This window comes from Dermochelys coriacea, chromosome 1 (assembly GCF_009764565.3).
Source record: "Dermochelys coriacea isolate rDerCor1 chromosome 1, rDerCor1.pri.v4, whole genome shotgun sequence".
Taxonomy (NCBI): Eukaryota; Metazoa; Chordata; order Testudines; family Dermochelyidae; genus Dermochelys; species Dermochelys coriacea.
Genome location: NC_050068.2, coordinates 62,970,423 through 62,994,748, shown reverse-complemented (window position 1 = coordinate 62,994,748; position 24,326 = coordinate 62,970,423). Strand labels below are relative to the sequence as shown.

Here is a 24,326-nt window from a genome sequence, read left to right as displayed (position 1 = left end):
ACACTTTTGTGCCCAAGCATAAATTCTACCGCCCACCACCCACAAAACAATAGTAGAGGACTTCCCAGTTTTTCCACCAGAGGTCATAAAAACTACCACACAAGTGCCAAAAGACTGTGAACCATCTCACCTTCCAGGTCCACCTTCACAGTCTTCCTCTTCACACGTGCAACCCTCTCAGAAAAGATACTTCTGAGGAACATTAGAGAGCTGTCATCCACCTTGTTTACTGCCATTCAACCACACCACCCCCTTCAGGGGTCATCTAGCACTCTTTGTACTAGCTTGGAGTATAACAACAACGGACAAGTTGGTGTGAAATGTCATCCACTATGGCTGTACAATTGAGTTAATCACACTACCTCATTCACAATCCCCTCCTCAATCCTTTCTCAGGGACCACACTTACAACAGCATTCTCACCATAGAGGTGGACTCCTTACTACAAAGAAGGGTGATAGTCCAGATGAACTGCTCTATCAAGCGGTGGGGTTCTAGTCAACTTACCTCCTGATACCCAAAAAGAAGGGCAGGGTAGAGACCAATCCTGGATTTCCATCTCAGTCGCTTCATCCACACACCCAAGTTTCATGTGGTCGTCATAGCCGCTATCATCCCACCATTAAAAGAAAGCATGTGATTTGTGGCTTTCGATATGCAAGATACCTATTTTCACATAAACATCCATCTGGCCCACAGACAATTCCTGAGGTTCATGGTAGGCCAATAGTGTTTTCAGTAAAGGGCTTGCCTATTCCTCCTTGGCCGCATGGCATTGTGCATGTATGTCACCGCCTTCGCTTGCCTCCACCTCCTTCTCTGCCTCCAGATGTGGCTCCACAGTGTCTACTCACCTACATGACATGCCAGATAGCTCCCCCTGAGGTACTTTCATTCCTTTAGTGGTGGACAGACCCATGACAGGTCTGTGTCCTTTCTCCCATCCTCCCCAGACAGGACAGTCATCACAATGCACCCCACGTGGAAGGGGAGCGCACATAGAACACGTGACACAAGGAATGTGGACCCCACGGGAATCAAGGATGCACATCAGTGTTCTGGAATGTAGGGCTGAAAGGGACCTCAACAGATCATTCAGTCCAGTGGATATGGAGAAAAATTGATCTCAGTTCGTTTTGTAACAGCCCTTAACATATCTGAAGACTTATCAGGTCCCCAATTCAGTTTTCACAAGTAAACATACCCAGTTTATTAACCTTTCCTCATAGGTCAGTTTTTTAAAACTTATCATTTTTGGTCCTGCCTCAGCACAGAGGGCTGGACTTGATAACCTGTCCAGGTCCCTTTCAGCCCTACATTTATATTCTTTGATTTTTCTGAAGGCAGTAATTCAAGATTCATTTTACTCTGTTCTTTCTGTAATCCCTCCCTCTCCCATCTTCCCCAATCCCTTGTGGAGGTGGGATTTTATTTCTCTTTGCTGTTCTATTAATTTGATCCAAAAACATACTGATATTTGTGCCTCAGCAATAGAGAAGTGTGCTATCCCTGGTGATGAGGCAGTTTCATTTTAGAATGCATTCTAGCCCTTCTTATCTGGATCTTTTTATCTTTATACTACTGAATTAAGAATTACAGGCAAGTTATTTTCCTAATATAGCTAATCACAAGTTTTTTGTATTGGTATCAGTTTAGAATATAGTAGCAATATTAACTTACTTAATATTGAATGAAAAGGTTGTCTTTCCATCCTGTAGCGCTGAAATTGTTTCCTATTATCAGGATTTCCCTTTCCTTTAGCAATTTGATTCTCGTCTAAACAAAACTTGGTTTTAGAGATAAGGATGCTATAGGATTTTTACTTCCAAGTAGCGTTATATGAAAATAAGTTTTCTTTGTTGTATAGAGCATCCATAGACTACCAATTAAAGAACATTCTTCAAAAATTCTTATACAATAGTAAGTGCTTGAAATGTGTAATGACAGATGCGTGTGTCTACAAATGTGTTTGGTGATGGCACTTGCAGGGAAAGATGTCTGTACAATATATGTTGTTTGTGGATACTAAGTATTATATCTGAAAGTCTGGAGGGACTTGTTTACTTGCTGATGGCTTCTTCCTGTTTTTTTAGGGTAATTATGCAGTTATCTTGTCATTTTTTTCAGTTTAGTTAAGATTTTTAGTTGTAGGTTTTATTAATAGTGCAATATTGGTGTCTTGGCAATTAGTTTACTATCAAGACTTTTCTCTACAATGTAGATGCAACTAAGCAGCTTCAGAAGCCTAACTGCATTGTGTTTGGAGGGTACTAAAATTGTATCAGGCTTGCAGTCACAAAACTGATGATGGTATAGTAGCAGACATTTATCTAGGCATTTTTATATAATCTTTGGCGTGATGGCATCTGAGTGCCTAAGTATAGCACTAAGCATGACCTAAAAGAAGCTGCACTTTTTCCTTGGTGTCTCCAATACGAAAAAATTCTGTCTTAGTCCTAGTACATTGAACATGGGATTTGGGGCCTTTATATGAAGTTACTATTTCTACATGAACCTAAGCCTTAAGAGTAGCTCTTAGCAGAATGATTTTGCTGCACGTAAATGACCTGACTAGAAATGACACGGAGAGATGTAAGAATTTTCATACTCCATAGGCTGCTCCACAAATGTATTTGTAATAAACTCTTTAACATCCCCTCTGTTCCCACTATCCCCTAGCAAAAGAGAGAACAAAATCAGACACTAAAACAAAATTGCAAGTTTTTAAATTTGACTGACCAATTTTCAGAACTACTCTTTTTGGGTCTCCAGTCAGTGGTGCTCTATATCCGTGAGGTTAAATCCAAAGAGTGAAGACCTTCAATTAGTCAAGGTTTGCGTCGATTGTGTTGCAGGTGCGTTGATTCCATTGAAGCGCATGTGTCCTATTTCTGTGTAACTAAAAACATGGAGGCTCTATGAGGAAATACTGGATGAGAGAAAATGTCTGGCTGGAAGAAACCTCAGAAGTCTCAAAAAAGATATAAGGCTCTCTGCACAGGAAGGTAGGCTGTCTCCCCTGAAGCCCTTTCTTTTCCTCTTACAAGAAAGATGGCTTTCTGTCCTTGATTTGGATAGCTATAGACATGATGGGGAAGCTGTGACCAAGTTTTGTAGCTGGGTGCCCTCCATGAATTAGTGGTAGATCACATAAGGAAGTGAAGGACATTTAATTCTATTCTGATTATCTCTACATTTTAAGATAGAATAAAAGATTAGCAAGCAGGGGACTCAGCCACCTTTTTGTTCATGTCTATCTCGTTAGTTTAGTTTTAGAGAAACTGTGTACTCCCTTGGTTAGAAAGTTCTCTGGGTTAGAATTTTAAGGATGGAACTCAGTGGTAAGTGGGCTTATAAATCATATCCAAATATTACTGAACATTCATAGAAAAATGTAAAAATCTTTGATTTTAAAACTATATTCTTCATAAGAATGAGAGAATTCCAAAAAGCTTAAGTAGGAAAGTAAGAAATTGTGCATTAAGCAGTACCAGAATTTGATGATCAGCTAATATTTGCCCCTTCTCCTAATGTACAGAGTGCTCGCTCATTAATAGCACTATAAAGTACCTAGAATTATTAACCCCTGTCAATAGATGAGGTAATACTTGAGCTTAGTCTGCTGGTTTCCAGTGCAATGCCACTTCCCCTAGGCTGGAAGGGTGTTTAAAAAGGAAAGGAAGATCAGGAGAAAGATCTTGTCTGTCTCAATCCAGTTCTGTGTGGCTGTTTTAGAACAATAGAGGGAAAAAAACCAGTGGTATCTGGGAGCATGCGTATCGTAGTTAGAACATTGAGGAAATTTAAGGAGAAAGAACTTGTTAGAGGCTATAGCTCATATGCAAATGGGATTTTTTCCCCCTCGCAGTTTATAATTTGACCAAATCTGGAAGGGTTTTCATGGGGACAGTAATAGAGTAAAAAAGCACCAGTCTGACCCCCGAATTACCCCCTGGAAAATTTCAAGTTGCTGCATCATGGCACAAGAAAGAGATGGTGGTAATAAGTCTGAACTTTTTTACAATGCAAAACTTTTCAGTAACATTCTTGGAAATTGCTACACTGTGTGTGGTTGAGTTTTTTCAAAAAATAAATTGAACACCAATCTCCAAACATGGAAAATCCCAACCTGATTAGTTGGCTTGCTAAAATTATAAACATTTGAACCGTTTTTTATAATGGGAATTGCTAGGCAGCCTTAGAATAGGTGTTTCTGCTTCACGTATGATGCATCAGTAATAGTTAGCCTCTGTAACTATGTGAGAGAGTCTGTCTACACTACAGGCATCACTGTAGAGCTATAGTGTAGATGATTCCTACACTGATGGGAGGGATATTTCTAGTGGTATAGGTAATCTATCTCCCCGAGCCAACAGAAGAATTTTTCTTTCTACCTAACCATATCTCTGCTTGGTGTTCAGCTTAACTACAGTGCTCAGGGATCTGAATTTTTGTCATACCTTTGAGCAATGTACTAGCAATGTAACTAGGTCAATCTAAATTTAAAGTGTAGACCAGGCCTGAGCAGAAGTACTAGTGATTAGTTATATAATAATCTAAATTTAATGTATACTAAATGTGTGTTTAAATGATTTTTCAAAACTATTTAGAAACCCCATTCACGTTTTTTGGTGTTTTCATAACTGAATGATGCTGGAAATTCTACACAGGAACTGCCATTTTATTGACACTACCAAGGAGGAAGTCCAGTCTGACAAAATTTAAGACATTAGAAATGCTGTTCAGAATCTGAATGAGTCCCGCATTTCTCAGTCCTCTGGGACTTCTGCTGGACAGTATCATAACAATATGAGTCCTGGAATTGCTGATGTAAACCAGGCACGAGTGATTTTATTACTGTTGTCTGTTCACACAATCCCTTCCAACCATTCGAATACCAGTGGAGTGCTGCCTGATGGTAAGAAAACTTGTAGTGTCCAGTAATAGGAAGTGCTGAGAAACTTAAATCTTCTCAATGCCTCCGAATTATGTAGCCAGTAAAGTCTTGTAGAAATGGCTTTGTGTAAGGGATATTGCCTGAAATACAGGCACAAGGAGTGAACTCCTATGACATGTGGGGAAGAACATGTTGATGTGTCTTCCCACACAGATACCTGAGAGGAAGCCAGACTGGCTAACCCACTTACGTAGACCTAATTAATGGTACAGTCTGCATCACAAAATGTGTGTGCTAGGACTGAGTTATACCACAACACTAGTGCTAGACCTTGCCTGTTGGCAAAATCAGTATGAAATATTCAAACTTCATTAGGCACAGTGTCTTAATTGTACTGTATGTTGGGAAAAACCATTTTCGGAGACAACAGTGTCTCAAACTGATTACAAGCACTAAAAATTGGAGGGTTGATAGGGTCTTAAAGCTTGCAATTTTATTTCTTCTGTCAAAGGAATAAAAAGTGCATCACGCTGGATAGGCACATGACCTGTATATTTCAGCTAAGGCCACTAATAATGAAATGTCTTATGTTTGGATTATGAGTGTGGGAAATTCACACCTCTTACTTGTTTCAGACTGTCTGCATATTTAGTGACCTTGTGTACAATAGAAAATGTACCTGTTTTGCTGGTATACCTGTACCATGCCTATCCCCAGTGTGTTAGAATAAGCAGGACATAGGCGTTCTAGCACTGTCATGAAAACTTGCTTAGAGCAGAATTAGATGGCATGGTGGTTAAAAACATCTGCACCCTATATAAGAGAGTTTGTGATGTTGCCAGAAAGTTAGTACAAAATTTCCTAGTATTGACACACACCATGGGGTAAGTCTTTCAGGTCTCCTATGTTGAAGAGGATGTCATAGATAATTCAGTGCGTTTCACAGTGTTAAAATCAAAGCCTCTGACAGCACTGGATGTATTCTGTAGTTGGAAAGACTTTGGAGTCGGGCTTACTGAACAGGGCAGTCGCTTGTTCATAAATGGGAGTTGTAAGTGGCATGAAGTTAAAGAACTAACAGTGCTGGCTGAGTTGCATGTTGTTTTCCAAGCATAGAAATATTAACAAATTAAATAGAACATGGGTTCTCAAACTTCTATATAGTGTGGATCAGCTCTTGATATAGAGATTGTTGTAAACTCCATTCCCTCCCATTTGTGACATACATCCCAATATTTTACATTGGAAAGAAATACTAGGCAAGTAATAATTTCAGAAGTCTTTTAATGTGACTTAGTAGCTGGAAACAAGGAGAGTGAGCATCATGTGACCAACCAGCTTTGTGGACTACCAGCAAGTATTTTGTGAAATATCTGTGGTCACCAACCACAGTTTGAGGAACGCTGAAGTAGAGCTAATAGCTAGCTTTGACACCTAGGACAAACTTTAATTAAAAATAAATGGTAAAAGTTCTTTTCTACAACTGTGCTAGGATCACTAATAAGAATTAACAAGCTAAGTGTTTATGGCAGCGCTATTGGTATTGATTCCTCCTGCTCAAAGATATTCCTTTCTAGGATAGTGAGTAAATATCTATTTATAGCCAAAATGATTATTTTACAAATCAATTCAAATAAATAGGAGCTCAGACAAAATAGATAGGACTTGTTGGATAGAGAAAATTCACTCACTGGGGCTGGCAAGGAAAATAGCCAAGAAGGCTTATTATATAGAGACAAATTAGGAGTCTCTGCACTTCCAAGTTTCAGAAGAAGGTTTAGAAAAGACATCAGCAAGGAAAAGTGTGGAAAAATCCATGCCTTTCTATTCCATTCCAACTATTTTCCCTTATTTCTGCTTGCACAGCAACAAGTTGTAAAACTCTTGCTGCCTTGTATGAGCAGATTTGTCAGCCACGTGTTTAAGGCATAAACTATGGAAAGTCTTCCAGTAGAAGCCAGAAAACTCTCAAATGGAACACCTAAAAATAAATAAATAACGAGATTCTTCTTTGAGAAATCTCCCTGTGGATGCTTCACTTCAGATGCGCATGTGCCTTTGATCAGAGACTTTTGGTAGCATTACCTGTTTGGTCCGCATGTGCACCCTACTTATCCTTATATCCCTTACCAACGGTACATAGGGCAGTGTCAGAATTGAGGGTAGTTTTGTCCTTTTCAACTGCGTTGGCCTGAGACCGAGCAAGACTTGAAATCCCCATTTCTTAAAATAGCTTAGCTGTCCTGCGTAATTTATTGTAGGTGGTAATTTTGTTGAGTTGGTTTACTAGTTAATTTAGTTCGGTATGTAGTTTGGGGGACCTTCTGCAAGTTTGTTCTTTCTCGCGTGCGCGCACACGCACGCACACACTGTGTTCCTGAGAGGTTCTCTTCTTTTCTGGAATATGCCTAATTTTCTTGGGGTTAAATGGTGCCTAACTTGTCGGGAGTCTATCCATGTTAGTGACTGCCACTCTAGCTGTCTTCAGTGCCTGGGGACACCCATATCCCTTGTAGGTGTCAAGTTTGTATTGGGTTCAGGAGTAGGTCAAGAAAGAATGGGAAAATAAAGCTTAGATTTCTCATGATAGTGCTCCCTGCAACCTTGATCAGATACATGCTCAGTACCCCCCATTCCTCCCATATAATGGATCTTTGGTAACAAAAGTGCCCCTTCACCCTCCACTGTAGCCCACTCAACTGTTACTCCTGCTGAAGAAAAGACTGGAGGGAGGGGGAACTCTAAAACTTCAACAGCAGCAACGAAAAAAGCTCTAGATTGCTTTACGGTGTAAGCAGTAGGTGCTCTAGGTCACCTCGGAGGCCTGCTATTTCAAAGACCACATGCTCTAAAAAGAGTACAGCTGAGGCTTCAGGTTCTTTCAGTATTAATGGCCTGTACCGACCAATAAGGCTTTGAGCGACTCTGAGACCCACAGTAACCATCATGGCTTGGTACCACCAGCTGACACGTGCCTGGCACCATCAAGACAACAGAAGAGACTTCAGAGCCTCAAGAACCTTCAGCACCATCCATATCCTCTACGGTAAGCAAGGCTACCAGGCACCTAGATTGCCCCGCACTCCGAGACCAGAACACTGCTGGTACTGACACCACTTAGCTTGGATTTTTATCACCCTCCTCGTGTTCAATTGACCCCAGTACTGCAGGAATTTAGGCTCCCTGAACTCTTCATTTCTGATGAACCTGAGTCCCTTCTGCTCATGAGTACACAGTATCCTTCAGTAACCCACTTGTCCTCAGTCTCAAAGCACTCCCTGGTATACACCTTCCTCCCAGGCAGAAATGCCTTTAATTTCTACTCCATCAGCTTTCCTCCCTGTATGGCTTCCTCCCATCACTGTCCTCCTCAGCAGGAATTCTTTGAGGAACAAGAGATGTGAGTAGATGTGGAAGCTACTCCTCAGACTAACATATCTTCCTCCTTCGTGCTCATGAAAAGAATTGCCGATTGCCTGAAAATCCCTTTGTAGAGATGTGTGAGACCCAACACAAGCTAGTGGATATACTCTGTGCTGTCTCTCCTGGTAGGGTAGCTTTACCCATAAATGAGTCCTCTAGTCGAACAAGCCAAGGTGATATGGCAAACCTTGACTACTGTGCCCCCAACTTGTGAAAGGATGGACAGAGAATTTTATTCCATCTAAGGGTTCTCGGTACCTATTCTCAACCCAGCCCCTGGTTTGCTGGTGGTCAATGAATAAAATAGTACCATTTCAGATCCATACCACCTCAGGATCAGCAACAACTGGATTTATTCATTCGCAAAAGTTATTAATCTGCTACATTGTAATTTAGTATTGCTAATTATCAAGCTTTAATAGCTAAATATAATTAAACAAACTACACCAAATTCAGTTCCTTTGACCATCAGCCTCAAGAACAATTCCAAACTATCAGCTCGAAATAGTGCAAGAACAGCATTGCAAACATCTTTTAATGAAGCTGACAAGGCAGTCCAGTCCATGTCCACAGCAGTTGTCATGGGTTGTGCCCCCTGCCTATAATATTCAGGAATCCCAAGAGAGGTCCAAAACACCATCTAAGATCGCCCCTTTGAAACTGTTTAATGATTCCATTGGTGAGTTCTTGCACTCTTTGGCGGACTCAGGGCCATCCTCTGTTTGCTTGGAATGTAAACCCTTGCAAACAAAAGAAAATGTAGCAGGTCACAGACAGCACAGAGATCTTGCTGTGTTCAATTTCTGGTCTATTGCAGATCATTGGAACCCCTTAGGAAAAGGCCTCTGTTCGAAAGAAGAGGCCTCCAACCTCTACTGTGACAGCCCTTGTCTTTGGGCAAGTGTGACGTTCCTCTTTGGTGTTGTCTGGACCAGTGATATGCTAAGCCACTCCAATCCTTGACTCTGGGAGCCAGCCTTACCCTGCTCTGCTGTGAGAACCCCCACTCCTGGGCTGTTCACGCACAGTCTCTGGCATGTAAGCTGCTCCCAGCTACTTGCAAGCGAACGACACTAGCCAATATCTCCGGTCCCAGATGCAACCCTAGGAAGCTCCATCTTACAGTGTCCAGTAATGACTGCTGGATGCTGCAAGCTTAAATAAGTCTGTCAATTTAACAAAGAAATTGATGTGTACCAAGCTTGTTATCCCAAAGGGAGTCTCTGACACACTTCAAACCAAACAGATTTATTAACTATAAAGAGATGAAGTGATTATAAGTTAAAGCATAATAAGTAGATTTGGTCAAATGAAATAAAAGTAAAATGCATTCTAAGCTGATCTTAACAGTCTTAGTGTCTTTAAAAACTTAGATGCTTCTCACCACAGGCTGGATGGTTACTTTTCAGTCAGACTCTCCCCTTTGATCAGCGTTTCAGTCGCTGCGTGGTGGTGGTGTCTGTAGATGTAGGTGGAAGAGAGAGAGAGAGAGAGAGAGAGAGAGCGCGCATGGCAAAATGTCTCCTTTTTATCATGTCCTTTCTTTCCTCTTGGCTTTGCACCCCTCACCCCTTTTCAGAGTCAGGTGAGCATTACCTCATCACAGTCCCAAACTGCCCAAAGGAAGTTGCTGCCTAAGCCAGTGTCCATTCTTCCTTGAGGCTGGGCTGGGTTTGTCCTGTCCATGCCCTGACGAGGTGTGAACTGCCTCTGTGTTTGCATGGTCTTGCTTTAAGCCATGAGGATACATTTTCAGCCTCAAACTATATACATGAAATTATAATCTATAACCTTACTGTAACATTACTGTAAAAATTACTATAACATTATAACAACCATGCTCAGTGCATTATGAGCCTTCTGAAAACACTCAACATGACAAACTTTGCATTGGATATCACACAATCATTTTATAAAGATGAACATGGAGGTGTAGGGTGTTCCGCCAAGGTACAGAATGTCACAGCAAGCAAGCATTTGATTACTTTTGAGGGTTGCAGATCATCAGCTGCATTGTTCTACCCACCTACTCCAGCCCTTTGAAAACATTTTTCTCATTTCTTTCCATTTTGGGAACTAATCACTTCAAACAGGTGGGTTCTGGGGGTTGTACCATTAGATTACGCCATATGTTTTGTTTCTATTCCCAATCCCATTCTCTGTCCCTCTTACGGGACACTTCTGAGACAGGAAGTTGTCCCTCCTAAAAGTATGGCTGGAGAGCTAGTTCTTACTTCTGGGAGAATTCTGCGCCAAAAAGTTAAGTTCTGTACACAGTATTTTAAAATTCTGCATATTTTGTCAAAATAACACAATATAATCACACCAGTTTCCATTAATTTGGTAATTTATAGAAATGGGCTGTTCAAGAGCAGGAGAAAGTCATCTACTAGAAAAACATACCTATAGAAATTCCAACCCTGGTACACTTAGTGGGGTCTTTCCCCTCTTGACTACCTTCAGTCACACATTTTGAACTGCTCAGCTTTGAGTTCTGTTAAAGTTCATGTAGCTGCTATTACTGTCTTCCATTCTCCGGTGGAAGGATTTTCAATATTTGCTCACCTACTAATCTTGATTAATCGAAGGCTTTGCAACTTTCTGTATGTCACAGAACCTACCCCAGCATGAGGTCTGAACGTTGTCCTCAGCTCTCAGCTCATGAAACCGCACTTCAAGCTGCTAGTCAAATGTTCCCTGTTAAATTTGTCTGAGAACTGCCTTTTTAGTGGCAATATCTTCCCTTAATTAGGGGCCTTAATGGCCGAACCTCCCATAGTGTCTTTTATAAGGAAGGATATTCTCAAGGATCTGTCCTGGGGCTGGTTTTGTTCAATATCTTCATTAATGATCTGGAGAATGGCGTGGCTTGCACCCTCAGCAAGTTTACAGATGACCCTAAACTGGGAGGAGTGGTAGATACACTGGAGGGTAGGGCAGGGCTGGCATTACCATGAGGCAAACTGAGGCAGCCGCCTCAGGTGCCAGACTATGGGGGTGGCAGGGGGTGCCACTAGGACCCAGAGTGTAGAAAATTGTCTGCTGCTGGTCCATATGTATTCTCTCTGCTCTGGATGCACAGAGATGGTGGAGTACTGTGCTGGAGGAAGGAAGGCACAAGAGGCCTAACGGGCAGGCAGGAGAAAAGGTGAGAGGGAATAACAGAAAACAGCAGGACCTGCAGGGGGAGAGAGAAGGAGGAGCCTTTTATGTCCCTCTTTAGCACCCCCAGGAGCATGGAATGATTAACCTCAGCTGCTCAGGGAGCTTCCTGTTTCCTGCTGCTTCCCTGAACCCACTTGAGGAGAACAGGCAGTCAACTGAAGTAGTAGGAGCCAGCTAGGCCCTTAAATGCTGATATCTTCCCTCACTCAGGCCCTGCTACCAGTCTGCTTATTTGTGCCCTTCAATTGACTGTTGAGAGCCACTATAGCTGGCACAGAACAGCAGTCATGAGTGAAAGAATAACTCCCCTCTGGGACAGCATTTAGAAAAAGATAGAAAAGCTTCCTTTGCTTTCTATCTAAGTAGGAAGGAGCTCTCCTGAGATACATAGATATAAATGTTCATGGAGAGCCTTCTGGCCCCAGTGAGGATGTGAGTGGTGAGGAGATGCCTGATCTTCCAGTTAGAGTGCAGGAGACCTGGCAGCTACTGCAGCATCCATATCTCCATCTCAAATTGATGTAACCATGCACATTCCTGAAGAAGAGTGTAGATCAGAGAAGAGTGTGGTGGAGGCACAAGAAGCAGCTGCTGCTGAGTTTAGTTCCTTAAGTCTAGATGATTCAGGACTGTGACTTGAGCAGTAGCCTGAGGGACTTCCTTGTACTTCATGGGCCACAGCAAGTGGAAAAACTTCATGTTCCCCCAAAACAATGAAAATAGAAGTTTCCAACCAACACATTACTGGAGTGAAATCCCCAATGGTGACAAAGTGGCTTATGTACTCAAAAACCCAGAATGCTGCATACTGGTTTTGTTGCAAACTCTTCCAGTCTAATGTTCCAGCCACATTGCTATACTTCAGGAGCATCTAAGAAGAGTCACCACCCAAGAAATGTACACACACCACTACCTTGGAAAAACCATTCAAAATGAGATCATACAGTTACTGGCAACAAAAGTCAAACAGAAGATTATGGCACATCTCTGAAGTCAACAAGATATTACTCTATTATTCTGGACTGCACACCTGACATCAGCCATATGGAATAAATGACTGGTGCATTTTTGTAACAACCACAGACCCTCGTGAAAATGTCCCTGCAATGGTGACTGTCAACATTTTCTAGAATTTATGGACATTGATACTACAGGACCTGGTATGACAAATGTGCTTCTTAAAAAGCTAGAAGATGCAGGAATTGCAATAGCTGACATGAGAGTTTAGGACTACGATAATGGTGCCAATGTGAGAGGAAAGAACAGAGGAGTACAGAGTACAAGAGTTAACTCGGATGGGACAAAAAAGCTCGAAGAGTTAACTCTCGGATCCATGTCTGCATTCATTGAACTTGGTGGTCAGTGATGCAGCATCAGCTTCCAGTGAGACTGCTGAATTTTTTAATGTAATTCAAAGTATCTATGTATTTTTATCTGCATCAACTCATTGATGGCAAATTTTGAAGTAGCATCTGGGAACATCCTCTCTGACACTGAAACCACTGAATGCCACACAATGGCAAAGTCAAATGGACGCGATTAAAGCCTATCAAACACAAAATTCGGAAGATAGATGATGCCATAGATGCCATTATGGAGGATAATGCTATGACAGGAACTGTTCATGGGAGAACAGTGGCTGAGGGAAATGGAATCACCAGAAACGCACACAACTTCAAATATCTGTGTGGATTAGTGTTGTGGCATGACATACTGTTTTGAAATAATTGTTGTAAGCAAGAGACTCCAAGGTGTTGACCTTGATATATCTGGAGCAATGGAACAACTGGACAAAGCAAAGTCATCCCTACAGTCTTACCGGTCAGATGAGGGATTTCAAAACGTTCTGAAGAGTGCACGGAAGTTGGCAGGGGAACTTCACACTGAAGCTATTTTCCCACCCATTCAAGAATACAAGTCATCGAATACATTTTGTTAACAAGGCATGGGATAATCCTATAAGAGGCCCTAAACAACAATTCAAAGTTGAATTCTTTAACCAGGTGCTAGATTGCTCAATACAGTCAATTGAAGAACGTTTTATGCAGCTCAAGGAACACAGCAGTATATTTGGGATGTTGTATGACATTCCAAAACTCCTCACTATACCTGAAGGAGACCTACACCAGCAGTGCTGGGCACTAGAGACAGTGTTGACACACGACATGTGCGATATTGATGCGAGTGATTTAGGTGATGAACTGAAAGCCCTTTCAAGATAAATTTCAGCAGGATAAACTCCAAAGGCTGTTCTGGAATATATGTGCACAAATAAGATGACCACTCTCTTTCCAAATGCTCTTGTTGCTCTGCTCATACTTCTAACACTTCCAGTAACAATTGCCAGTGGAGAACGCAGCTTCTCCAAGCTGAAGTTAATAAAAACACATCTACACACCACAATGCACAAGAGAGGCTGGTCGGCCTTGCAACCATCTCAATAGAGCATGAGCTGGCCCAGACTGTGGACCTTCAGGAAGCATTTCAAATCTTTGCAACCTAAAAGGCACGGAAAGCACCACTTTGATGATTCAAACAGATAAAAATGCCAGTGTTTACTGTGCAGACAAGAAAAGTGACATATTTGCTGTTTAGGCATTTGAAAGTTAAGTGTTACTTAAAATTTTTGAACAAGGCACTTTAAGTTTAGTTCTCCTTTATTGGGATAGGTAGCAGAGCAGTCCCATGAGAGGAGTAGAAAAAGAAGGCAGAATTGAGACCTTTCAAAGTTTTGGCCCAAGCAAGGGGGCATAGGGGTGTCGTTTGAGCTCCCCGCTTCAGATGCCAAAATGTTGTGGGCCAGCCCTGGGGTAGAGAGAGGATACAGAGGGATCTAAACAAATAAGAAGATTGGGCCACAAGAAATCTGATGAGGTTCAACAAGGACAAGTGCAGAGTCCTGCACTTAGGATGGAAGAGTCCCTTGCACTGCTACAAACTAGGGACCGAGTGACTAGGCAGCAGTTCTGCAGAAAAGGACCTAGGGATTACAGTGGACAAGAAGCTGGATATGAGTCAACAGTGTGCCCTTGTTGCCAAGAAGGCTAACAGCATTTTGGGCTGTATGAGTAGGAGCATTGCCAGCAGATCAAGGGAGGTGATCATTCCCCTCTATTCGACATTAGTGAGGCCTCATCTGGAGTACTGTGTCCAGTTTTGGGCTCCACACTACAAGAAAGATGTGGAAAAATTGGAAAGAGTCCAGCAGAGGGCAACAAAAATGAGTAGGGGCTGGAGCACATGACTTAGGAGAGGCTGAGGGAACTGGGATTATTTAGTCTGCAGAAGAGAAGAATGAGGAGGAATTTGATAGCTGTTTTCAGCTACCTGAAAGTTGATTCCAAAGAGGATGGAGCTAGACTGTTCTTAGTGGTGGCAGATGACAGAACAAGGAGTAATGGTCTCAAGTTGCAGTGGGGAAAGTTCAGATTGGTTATTAGGAAAAACTTTTTCACTAGGAGGGTGGTGAAACACTGGAATGGGTTACCTAGAGAGGTGGTGGAATCTCCTTCTTTACAGGTTTTTAAGGTCAGGCTTGACAAAGCTCTGGCTGGGATGATTTATTTGAGGATTGGTCCTGCTTTGAGCGGGGGGTGGACTAGATGACTTCCTAAGGTCCCTTCCAACCCTAATATTCTATGATTGATTCTATCTATCTGACCACTTCATTTCCCCCCCCAAAGTAACCTCCATTTCCATAGCAATTTAACATTTAATTCCTGGTTTTTTTACCGTAAGACTCACTACTCCAGAGAAGAAGCCACTCTTCACACTTTAGACATTATAGCATTGGCTTTCTATCTAGAGAGAACTACATCTTTTAGGGTTTCTCAAAGATTTTTTCTTTTACAGGTAAAGGGGGCCCTATCTGAACCCAAAGCCAGATGAGTTTCTGACTCTTTTTATTTTATGAGGTTTCTAATTCTTAGCCTCCTCCAACAGTTACAGCCTGTTCTGCTGGATCACAGTCTACATCTGTAGCTCTTTTGAAGAATGTTTCATTTGTAGAAATCTGTGGACATGCCACATGGGATTCAGCTCACATCTTTTCAGACTATTGTTCTCTGGTTCATGCCTCAGGGGCAGATGCTGCTTTTGAAACTGCTGTTCTTCAAACAGCCTTAGGGCTTGCCTACTCTGGCATGTTACAGCGCTGCAACTTGCTCACTTGGGTGTGAAAAAACACCCCCCTGAATGCAGCAAGTTTCAGCACTGTAAAGAGCCAGTGTAAATAGTGCACCAGCTCTGGGAGCCACACCTCTTTTGGAGGTGGGGTTTTTTTAGAGCTCTGGGAGAGCTCTCTCCTAGCGCTTTGTCGTGACTACACAAGCCACATTAAAGCTCTGCTGCGGCAGTGCTTTAGCCTTGCCAGTGTAGACTAGCCCTTACATTGGGCTTCAAAACACCCCCCTTTTATAGGAAGTATTGCTTGGGAATCCACCTATAGTGGAAAAAGAAAAGGAGTACTTGTGGCACCTTAGAGACTAACAAATTTATTAGAGCATAAGCTTTCGTGAGCTACAGCTCACCTCATCGGATGCATTTGGTGGAAAATACAGTGTTGAGATTTACACACACACACACACACACACACACACACACACACACACACACACACACACACACACACACACACAGAGAGAGAGAACATGAAACAATGGGTTTTATCATACACACTGTAAGGAGAGTGATCACTTAAGATGAGCCATCACCAGCAGCAGGGGGCAGAAAGGAGGAAAACCTTTCATGGTGACAAGCAAGGTAGGCTATTTCCAGCAGTTAACAAGAACATCTGAGGGACAGTGGAGTGGGCGGGGGAGAAATAACATGGGGAAATAGTTTTACTTTGTGTAATGACTCATCCATTCCCAGTCTCTATTCAAGCCTTAGTTAATTGTATCCAGTTTGTAAATTAATTCCAATTCAGCAGTCTCTCATTGGAGTCTGTTTTTGAAGTATTTTTGTTGAAGGATAGCCACTCTTAGGTCTGTAATCAAGTGACCGGAGAGATTGAAGTGTTCTCCAACTGGTTTTTGAATGTTATAATTCTTGACGTCTGATTTGTGTCCATTTATTCTTTTACATAGAGACTGTCCAGTTTGGCCAATGTACATGGCAGAGGGGCATTGCTGGCAAATGATGGCATATATCACATTGGTAGATGCACAGGTGAACGAGCCTCTGATAGTGTGGCTGATGTGATTAGGCCCTATGATGATGTCCCCTGAATAGATATGTGGACAGAGTTGGCAACGGGCTTTGTTGCAAGGATAAGTTCCTGGGTTAGTGGTTCTGTTGTGTGGTGTGTGGTTGCTGGTGAGTATTTGCTTCAGGTTGGGGGGGCTGTCTGTAAGCAAGGACTGGCCTGTCTCCCAAGATCTGTGAGAGTGATGGGTCGTCCTTCAGGATAGGTTGTAGATCCTTGATGATGCATTGGAGAGGTTTTAGTTGGGGGCTGAAGGTGATGGCTAGTGACGTTCTGTTGTTTTCTTTGTTGGGCCTGTCCTGTAGTAGGTGACTTCTGGGTACGCTTCTGGCTCTGTCAATCTGTTTCTTCATTTCAGCAGGTGGGTATTGTAGTTGTAAGAAGGCTTGATAGAGATCTTGTAGGTGTTTCTCTGTCTGAGGTGTTGGAGCAAATGTGGTTATATCATAGAGCTTGGCTGTAGACAATGGATCGTGTGGTATGATCTGGATGAAAGCTAGAGGCATGTAGGAAGGAATAGCGGTCAGTAGGCTTCCGATATAGGGTGGTGGTTATGTGACCATCGCGTATTAGCACTGTAGTGTCCAGGAAGTGGATCTCTTGTGTGGACTGGTCCAGGCTGAGGTTGATGGTGAGATGGAAATTGTTGAAATCATGGTGGAATTCCTCAAGGGCTTCTTTTCCATGGGTCCAGATGATGATGTCATCAATGTAGCGAAAGTACATTGTAGCACAAGTTTATTGTAGTGCAAGAGTAGGGGCATTAGGGGACAAGAGCTGAGGAAGCATTGTTCTAAGTCAGCCATAAAAATGTTGGCATACTGTGGGGCCATGCGGGTACCCATCGCAGTGCCGCTGATTTGAAGGTATACATTGTCACCAAATGTGAAATAGTTATGGGTGACGACAAAGTCACAAAGTTCAGCCACCAGGTTAGCCGTGACATTATTGGGGATACTGTTCCTGACGACTTGTAGTCCATCTTTGTGTGGAATGTTGGTGTAGCGGGCTTCTACATCCATAGTGGCTAGGATGGTGTTTTCAGGAAGATCACCAATGGATTGTAGTTTCCTCAGGAAGTCAATGGTGTCTCGAAGATAGCTGGGAGTGCTGGTAACGTAGGGCCTGAGGAGGGAGTCTACATAGCCAGTCAATCCTGCTGTCAGGCTGCTAATGCCCGAGATGATAGGGTGTCCAGGATTTCCAGGTTTATGGCTCTTGGGTAGCAGATAGAATACCCCAGGTCGGGGTCCTCAGAAACAACTCTGACATCATAATTAAAAAGGCTGACAAAGGAGGTGCTGTCTTCATCATGAATAGGTCGGAAAATGAACAAGAGGCTACTAGGCAGCTCTGCAACACCAGTTTCTACGAGCCATTACCCTCTGATCCCACTGAGGGTTACCGAAAGAAACGACACCATTTGCTCAAGAAACTCCCTGAAAAAGCACAAGAAGAAATCTGCACAGACGCCACCCTGGAACCCTGACCTGGGGTATTCTATCTGCTACCCAAGATCCATGAATCTGGAAATCCTGGATGCCCCATCATCTCAGGCATTGGCACCCTGACAGCAGGATTGTCTGGCTAACAAAGAAAATAACAGAACGCCACCAGCCATCACCTTCAGCCCCCAACTAAAACCTCTCCAACGCATCGTCAAGGGTCTACAACCTATCCTGAAGAACGACCCATCACTCTCACAGATCTTGGGAGACAGGCCAGTCCTTGCTTACAGACAGCCCCTCAACCTAAAGCAAATACACACCAGCATCCACACAACAGAACCACTAACCCAGGAACTTATCCTTGCCATAAAACCCGTTGCCAACTCTGTCCACATATCTATTCAGGAGACACCATCATAGAGCCTAATCACATCAGCCACACTATCAGAGGCTCGTTCACCTGTGCATCTACCAATGTGATATATGCCATCATTTGCCAGCAATGCCCCTCTGTCATGTACATTGGTCAAACTGGACAGTCTCTACGTAAAAGAATAAATGGACACAAATCAGACGTCAAGAATTATAACATTCAAAAATCAGTCAGAGAACACTTCAATCTCTCCGGTCACTCGATTACAGACCTGAGGGTGGCTATCCTTTAACAAAAAAACTTCAAAACCAGACTCCAACGAGAGACTGCTGAATTGGAATTGATTTGCAAACTGGATACAATTAACTAAGGCTTGAATAGAGACTGGGAGTGGATGGGTCATTACACAAAGTAAAACTATTTCCCCATGTTATTTCCCCCACCCCACCTCCCACTGTTCCTCAGATGTTCTTGTTAACTGCTGGAAATGGCCCACCTTGATTATCACCATAAAAGGTGACCCGTACTCCCCCCCCACCCCCCCCCCCCGCTGGTAATAGCTCATCTTAAGTGATCACTCTCCTTACAGTGTGTTTGATAAAACCCATTGTTTCATGTTCTCTTTGTGTGTATATAACTCTCCCCACTACATTTTCCACCGAATGCATCCGATGAAGTGAGCTGTAGCTCACGAAAGCTTATGCTCAAATAAATTTGTTAGTCTCTTAGGTGCCACAAGTGCTCCTTTTCTTTAAGTGAGACAAAGGAAACTTAGCTGTGTACTGATTTAATCACGTGTCTCAAGTCAAACTTGACTGTTTCAAGTAAATACTTTCATACCCTGAATGTTCCCTCCTTTACACTGTTGAATCCTTCATATGTCATCTTGTATTTGCTATTCTTCAGACTGTTAGGTGGAGAAAATGAGGATTGGATAATTCTGAAATGCCCTGTAAGTGTTTGGTGAGGCTGTAAAAAATTAAGACTCAAGGTGTAGTATAGCAGCATGAGCTCTGCAGGCAAGTTTTTTCAGTTTCCAAATCTCAAACAATTTACAGTTTACAGAGGAGGAAAAATTGAAACTGCTGGGACCTTAAAACATTTTTATTTTTAAAACGTCTCAAATAAGATTAAGAAATGGAGTTACGTAATGTTGCTCTTCAGCATCCCACAGAAACCATTTGGCATCATTTCTTATCTGCTACAGAAAAAAACACTTTAAACAGGCTGGAATCTTGGGGGGAAAATCTTTGCTTTATGGGGTTTGGTGAGAACCAGAATGCATAAAGTATAGGCTTCCGTTTTGGGAACTGAAAATTGGTAGATAAGTTCACTCACTTTTCTACAGTGCTTTTCTTTAGTGTCCCCTAGATAAGTAATATCTACTTAAGTCTTGTCTGGTGCTTTTATATGCTTTATCATTAACCATTGAAAAATACAGTTTATCTAAATTACTAAAACCAGTGCAAAACAATGAGGAGTTAAATTTTAAATACTTGAAATCTTAGTACACTTAAACTTCAAATATCAAAATAGATTCCAAATTGTGTGATTATTAGGTATTCATCAAGGAAAAGGTCATGACCCAGAATTGCTTTGCTAAACCATCATCTCCTTTCATGCAAAAATTCCCACAGGACTGACCCACTTTATCCTTGTGGCCATGAAAAGTAAATAAAGGCTGTTATTTTTATTTATTAATAATTTAATGTATGCACCTTTATAGTTATAAAATCAACTATGATTTGCACACGTCTTTGAGTAGCCATATGATCTTGTTGCTGGCTGCTGTATCTAGGGTGACCAGATGTCCCAATTTTATAGGGACAGTCCCTATATTTGGAGCTTTTTCTTATATAGGCACCTATTACCCCCCACCCTCTATCCTGATTTTTCCCACCTGCTGTTTGGTCACTCTAGCTATATCTTCCCCCCCTTCCCTACTTGTTTAGTCGCCTCTTCATTGTGTTGTCAGTCTAGGCAAGGCCATATCCTCCCTTTGGATATGTCTACTCTGAAAATTTTATGAGAATTCTTTTTCACTAATGCATATCTCTTCTCCCGCTGCTATAACAGCAAAAGCCATAGTATGAACAGGATACAAATGTCTTTATTACGATGTCATTAAGCCCTACTCAAAGCAGTACTCGTGGAGGAAATAAACACTGACAAATATTCTTAGTGTAGAAGAGGCCTTTGTATTTGCATGGCTGTAATCACATTTTCATGTGTTCAGTTAATAAATAATTAACAAATGCGTTTATAGAATTTTTGTGGCCTTTAATTGTGAATTGCAAGACAGATTCAATCCTCCTAGAGATTTCACAAAGTATTATGCGGAAATCAACGTACATTACCTTTAAAGAATCTCAGTTACTTTTGTTCCAGGTTGCTGGGGCTACCATACAAGAAAATAGAACTGAACATAGTTAGTCTTTCTAAGAAGAAAATGTAGATACATCTGCCCTATATCCTACAAAATCAGAAGGTAGTGCTTAAAATCTATGCTAAAATGTTAATTGTGCTGATTTGTTTCTGAAAATTCTACTGAGGAGTAAAATGTTTAAAACTTTTTATTTTTTGTATTCATAGGTTTATACAGTAGAAATACTTATTGAGGTTTTACTTGCTGTAAAAAATTGAAAAGGTATTAAAACTGGTGGTCATGGCTGATAAACTAGTATTGTTAACCATCTTGAGTGTTTAGCATATGCAACGTATTTTGACCAGCTGCTGCAATACAAGATGTAATTAACTCAGTATTCAGCAGATCATTTTATCAATATTTTAACATGTCATAGCAGTCTCTAAAAATGGAATTGGATAGTTTTTGTGCTCGTCTCTGAAAGGATTTATTTAAAAATATTGTCTGTCAAATTGACTAGTTATCACACTAAGAGAAGATGAATTTCCCCATGCTACCTCTTACTTAAGAGAACACAGTTTATTTTTCAATACTAGTCCACTCAGGAAGAGCTATTTATGCACAAGAATAAAATTAAGAAAATACATCTGTGTGAATTTCCTATTCATTTCCTATTCGTTTATAACAAATAACTTTTTGACTTTAAGGTGCATACGACGTTATTTGCGTTTAAGTTTGTAGAATAAGAATATATATTTGAGAAATACAAACAATGCAGAATTTACTTAGGATATAATTGGGTTTTGCTTAGCTTCATAATTCAATGCTTTCATTTTCAAATGTAACCAACTCATATTTTGACTGAGTAGTACCAGTGAAAACATGCTATATAAGTTTCATGAGAGCAGGTGCTTTGGAGGCCAGGGAGGTAGTTATCCACTCTTAAGGCTTTTTTTGGAATCTACAATTAGTGCAGAATGTGGCAATCTGCTTTCTTAACTGTGGCAGCTGTTTGGAGCACGTTACAGCTGTCAAAAGCCTGCATTGGCTTGATAATGCTTCCAGATATAATGCAGGGTGCAAACGGTGACCTGTAACTCTGTGTGGTCTAAGTTCTGATTACTAAGAAGGCTACCTTTTGCGGTAAAGAAGAAAGGGTACTTCTGCCTAGAGCCCTTACACTTAATCTCCCTCTGGGGGACCAGAGGCAAGGGTGTTCTCACTGGAGGGTCCTCAGTTCTGGAACTGGCTCCACAATGATCCCAATGAAACCTGAGTTTTAAGTCATGGTGGCCTGCTTCTATAACCTTTTTTCTGAGGAGCACGACTGTGTCAAAGAGATGAACATTTCCATCTAAACTATAGATAACATGGTCATATTTGAGACTTGGACTGAGTAAAGATGAATCATATTTGCAGGACATTAACTTTGCCTTTAAGTAGCAAGTACGCCAAATTGAAAATTGGCATTAACTTATTAAATCTGAAAGCCCATTACAAAATCTTAAAATGATATATTATGTAAATGCCAAAATGAGTATTGAGTTGGAAATAGGTTTAGATATATTCTTCTAAATTATTAGTGATGCTGTAAGAGATTAAATAAAAATAGTCAAAGTGTGAGAGAGAGAAAAAGAGAAATGGATTCCCAGTGAATGTATATCCATAGCAAACAAAGGTTGCCCTTATTTTCATCTAAAGAATCTTTGGAATAATATCTATAAAATACCTGATATACAGAGTAACTTCTTTTTAGCAGTTTCCACTGAGTTCTTCAAATATTACTCTTGCAAATTTATCATTTAGATTGTTTTTCAGAATTAAATTTCCATTATACTTCCTTGTTTTATAGAAATAGAACTCGGTATACAATACTGAATGGGGAAGAATTTAGCATCCTGTTAAAGAGCGAGTGCAATTTAGTAGAATCTGTTTCACTTTAGGAACCAGACGATACTCAAATTGGTTCATAAAGCATGTTTGGTATTTCTCAAGTCAGTATGAAGATTTAATTCCTCTTGACATAAATAACTCTCAAGCTAATAAAGCTGCTTGACCACAACAAAAATTATCTGAGTTTTTCAGTAGTTAAATGAGAAGAATTTAAAGTCTGGGAGCACTTCAGATTAGTAATGAAAAGCACTAAGGAAAGGTGGCGTGTTCTGTTTTGTGTAGTGTAGCTATATACTCCAAGCTTGCTGCTTAAGGGGAAACTAGAATTTTCAGTATTTTAATATTCTCTTAAAAAAAGAAAAGGGTTGTAAAAGAGGTTTTCTGCTGGCCCTTTAAAGGTCCTTTCACCAAATGGAAGCGGGCAGGTCTGAGAGCAATATCAGATATGTTTTTCTCCTTTGTCTACTTGCATATGTGGCTCTTCAGCACTTTTTCTCCTTTGTTAAAATTTAGGTCTGTGGGGGGAAAAAAGGGCTAATATGTAAGTGCTAAGATTTTTATTTTATTTTTTACCAAAAACATGACTTCTGTTGAGATTTTTTCAAAACTCTCCTTTTATGCCCATTCATAAATATAACCCCTTTTGAAGAGTTCACAATGGCTTCATTGGATTTAGCAGATCCAATGTGAAATAATTTATTTTGAAAAATGAGACTTGGTATTTCCTGACACATTAAAATGTGTTTACCTAGGATAAGCCCTTCTGACCACTTCACTTGGTCTTCTAGAGCGACCTTTCGTTTTTGTGTTGTAGTTCTCATACTGTTAAAAGTATGTTTTCAAAATGTTGCACATTTCATTAATTTAAATCTTGCTAATTTTGCAGGGTTTTTCCGTCATTTATTCTTTTATCTTTGTAATTATTTTGTTTTATATAGAGACAAGATTGTGGTCACCAAACACATTCTGTGTGTAACAATCCAGATTTTAACTTGCATCTGTAAGTGGTGAAAAGCTAATGCATTTATGTAACAGGTCCATAGAGTTGTCCCCTCCTATATGCACCATGCTTAGCCCAAATTTTAAGCGCATTTGACCATGTACTGTATTTTGTACACACATTACAATTGTTTCTGTTAATCTTAATTTCTAGTCTTGTTCCCTTGAGAAGCTGGATACTTGCTAGACTTAAAAGGCAATTTTTAATCTCAATTAACCTATTCAAAACAATTCAAAACAATGAATTGTACTATAAGAATTCTGAAGCGTTCAGGAACAGATGTTTTGCACTACCAAGTCATCTGCTCTAGAATAAAATCAATTGGTTCTTATGATATTACACATAACTACTTAGAGAGTGCATTTGTGTCAAGATTGTACAATGCAAATTTCGGATTGTAGGCTAAATTTTTTATTTCAGGTGCCTCAACTTTTGGGTGACCAACTTTAGACATTTAAGGGGCCTGGTTTTCAGAAAGTGCTGAGCATCAAAAATCAGGCTTCTTTATTTAGATTTAAAAATCTAAGTCGTATAGTCAAGGTTCTAACTGCCCTAG

At 40.9% G+C, this 24,326-nt stretch overlaps 1 protein-coding gene across 11 annotated transcripts in view; it reads left to right on the top strand.

Moving 5' to 3' along the window:
- NAA16 (N-alpha-acetyltransferase 16, NatA auxiliary subunit) overlaps positions 1–24,326 on the top strand; it is a 104,664-nt gene that overhangs the window by 60,692 nt on the left and 19,646 nt on the right. Inside the window, exon 10 of one of the 11 annotated variants that reach the window (XR_006277744.1) lies at positions 20,901–21,000. The exons of 7 other annotated variants lie outside the window; for them this stretch is intronic. Coding sequence is in view for 1 of the 4 variants with exons in the window: in XM_043504548.1 (XP_043360483.1) it covers positions 2,856–2,864 (9 nt within the window). In the remaining 3 variants the exon portion in view is untranslated. Of the gene's footprint in view, positions 1–2,855; positions 3,010–20,885; positions 21,001–24,326 lie in introns of those variants that run through there. 3 more of the 11 variants (XR_006277742.1, XR_005290562.2, XM_043504548.1) reach the window with 3 other exon arrangements.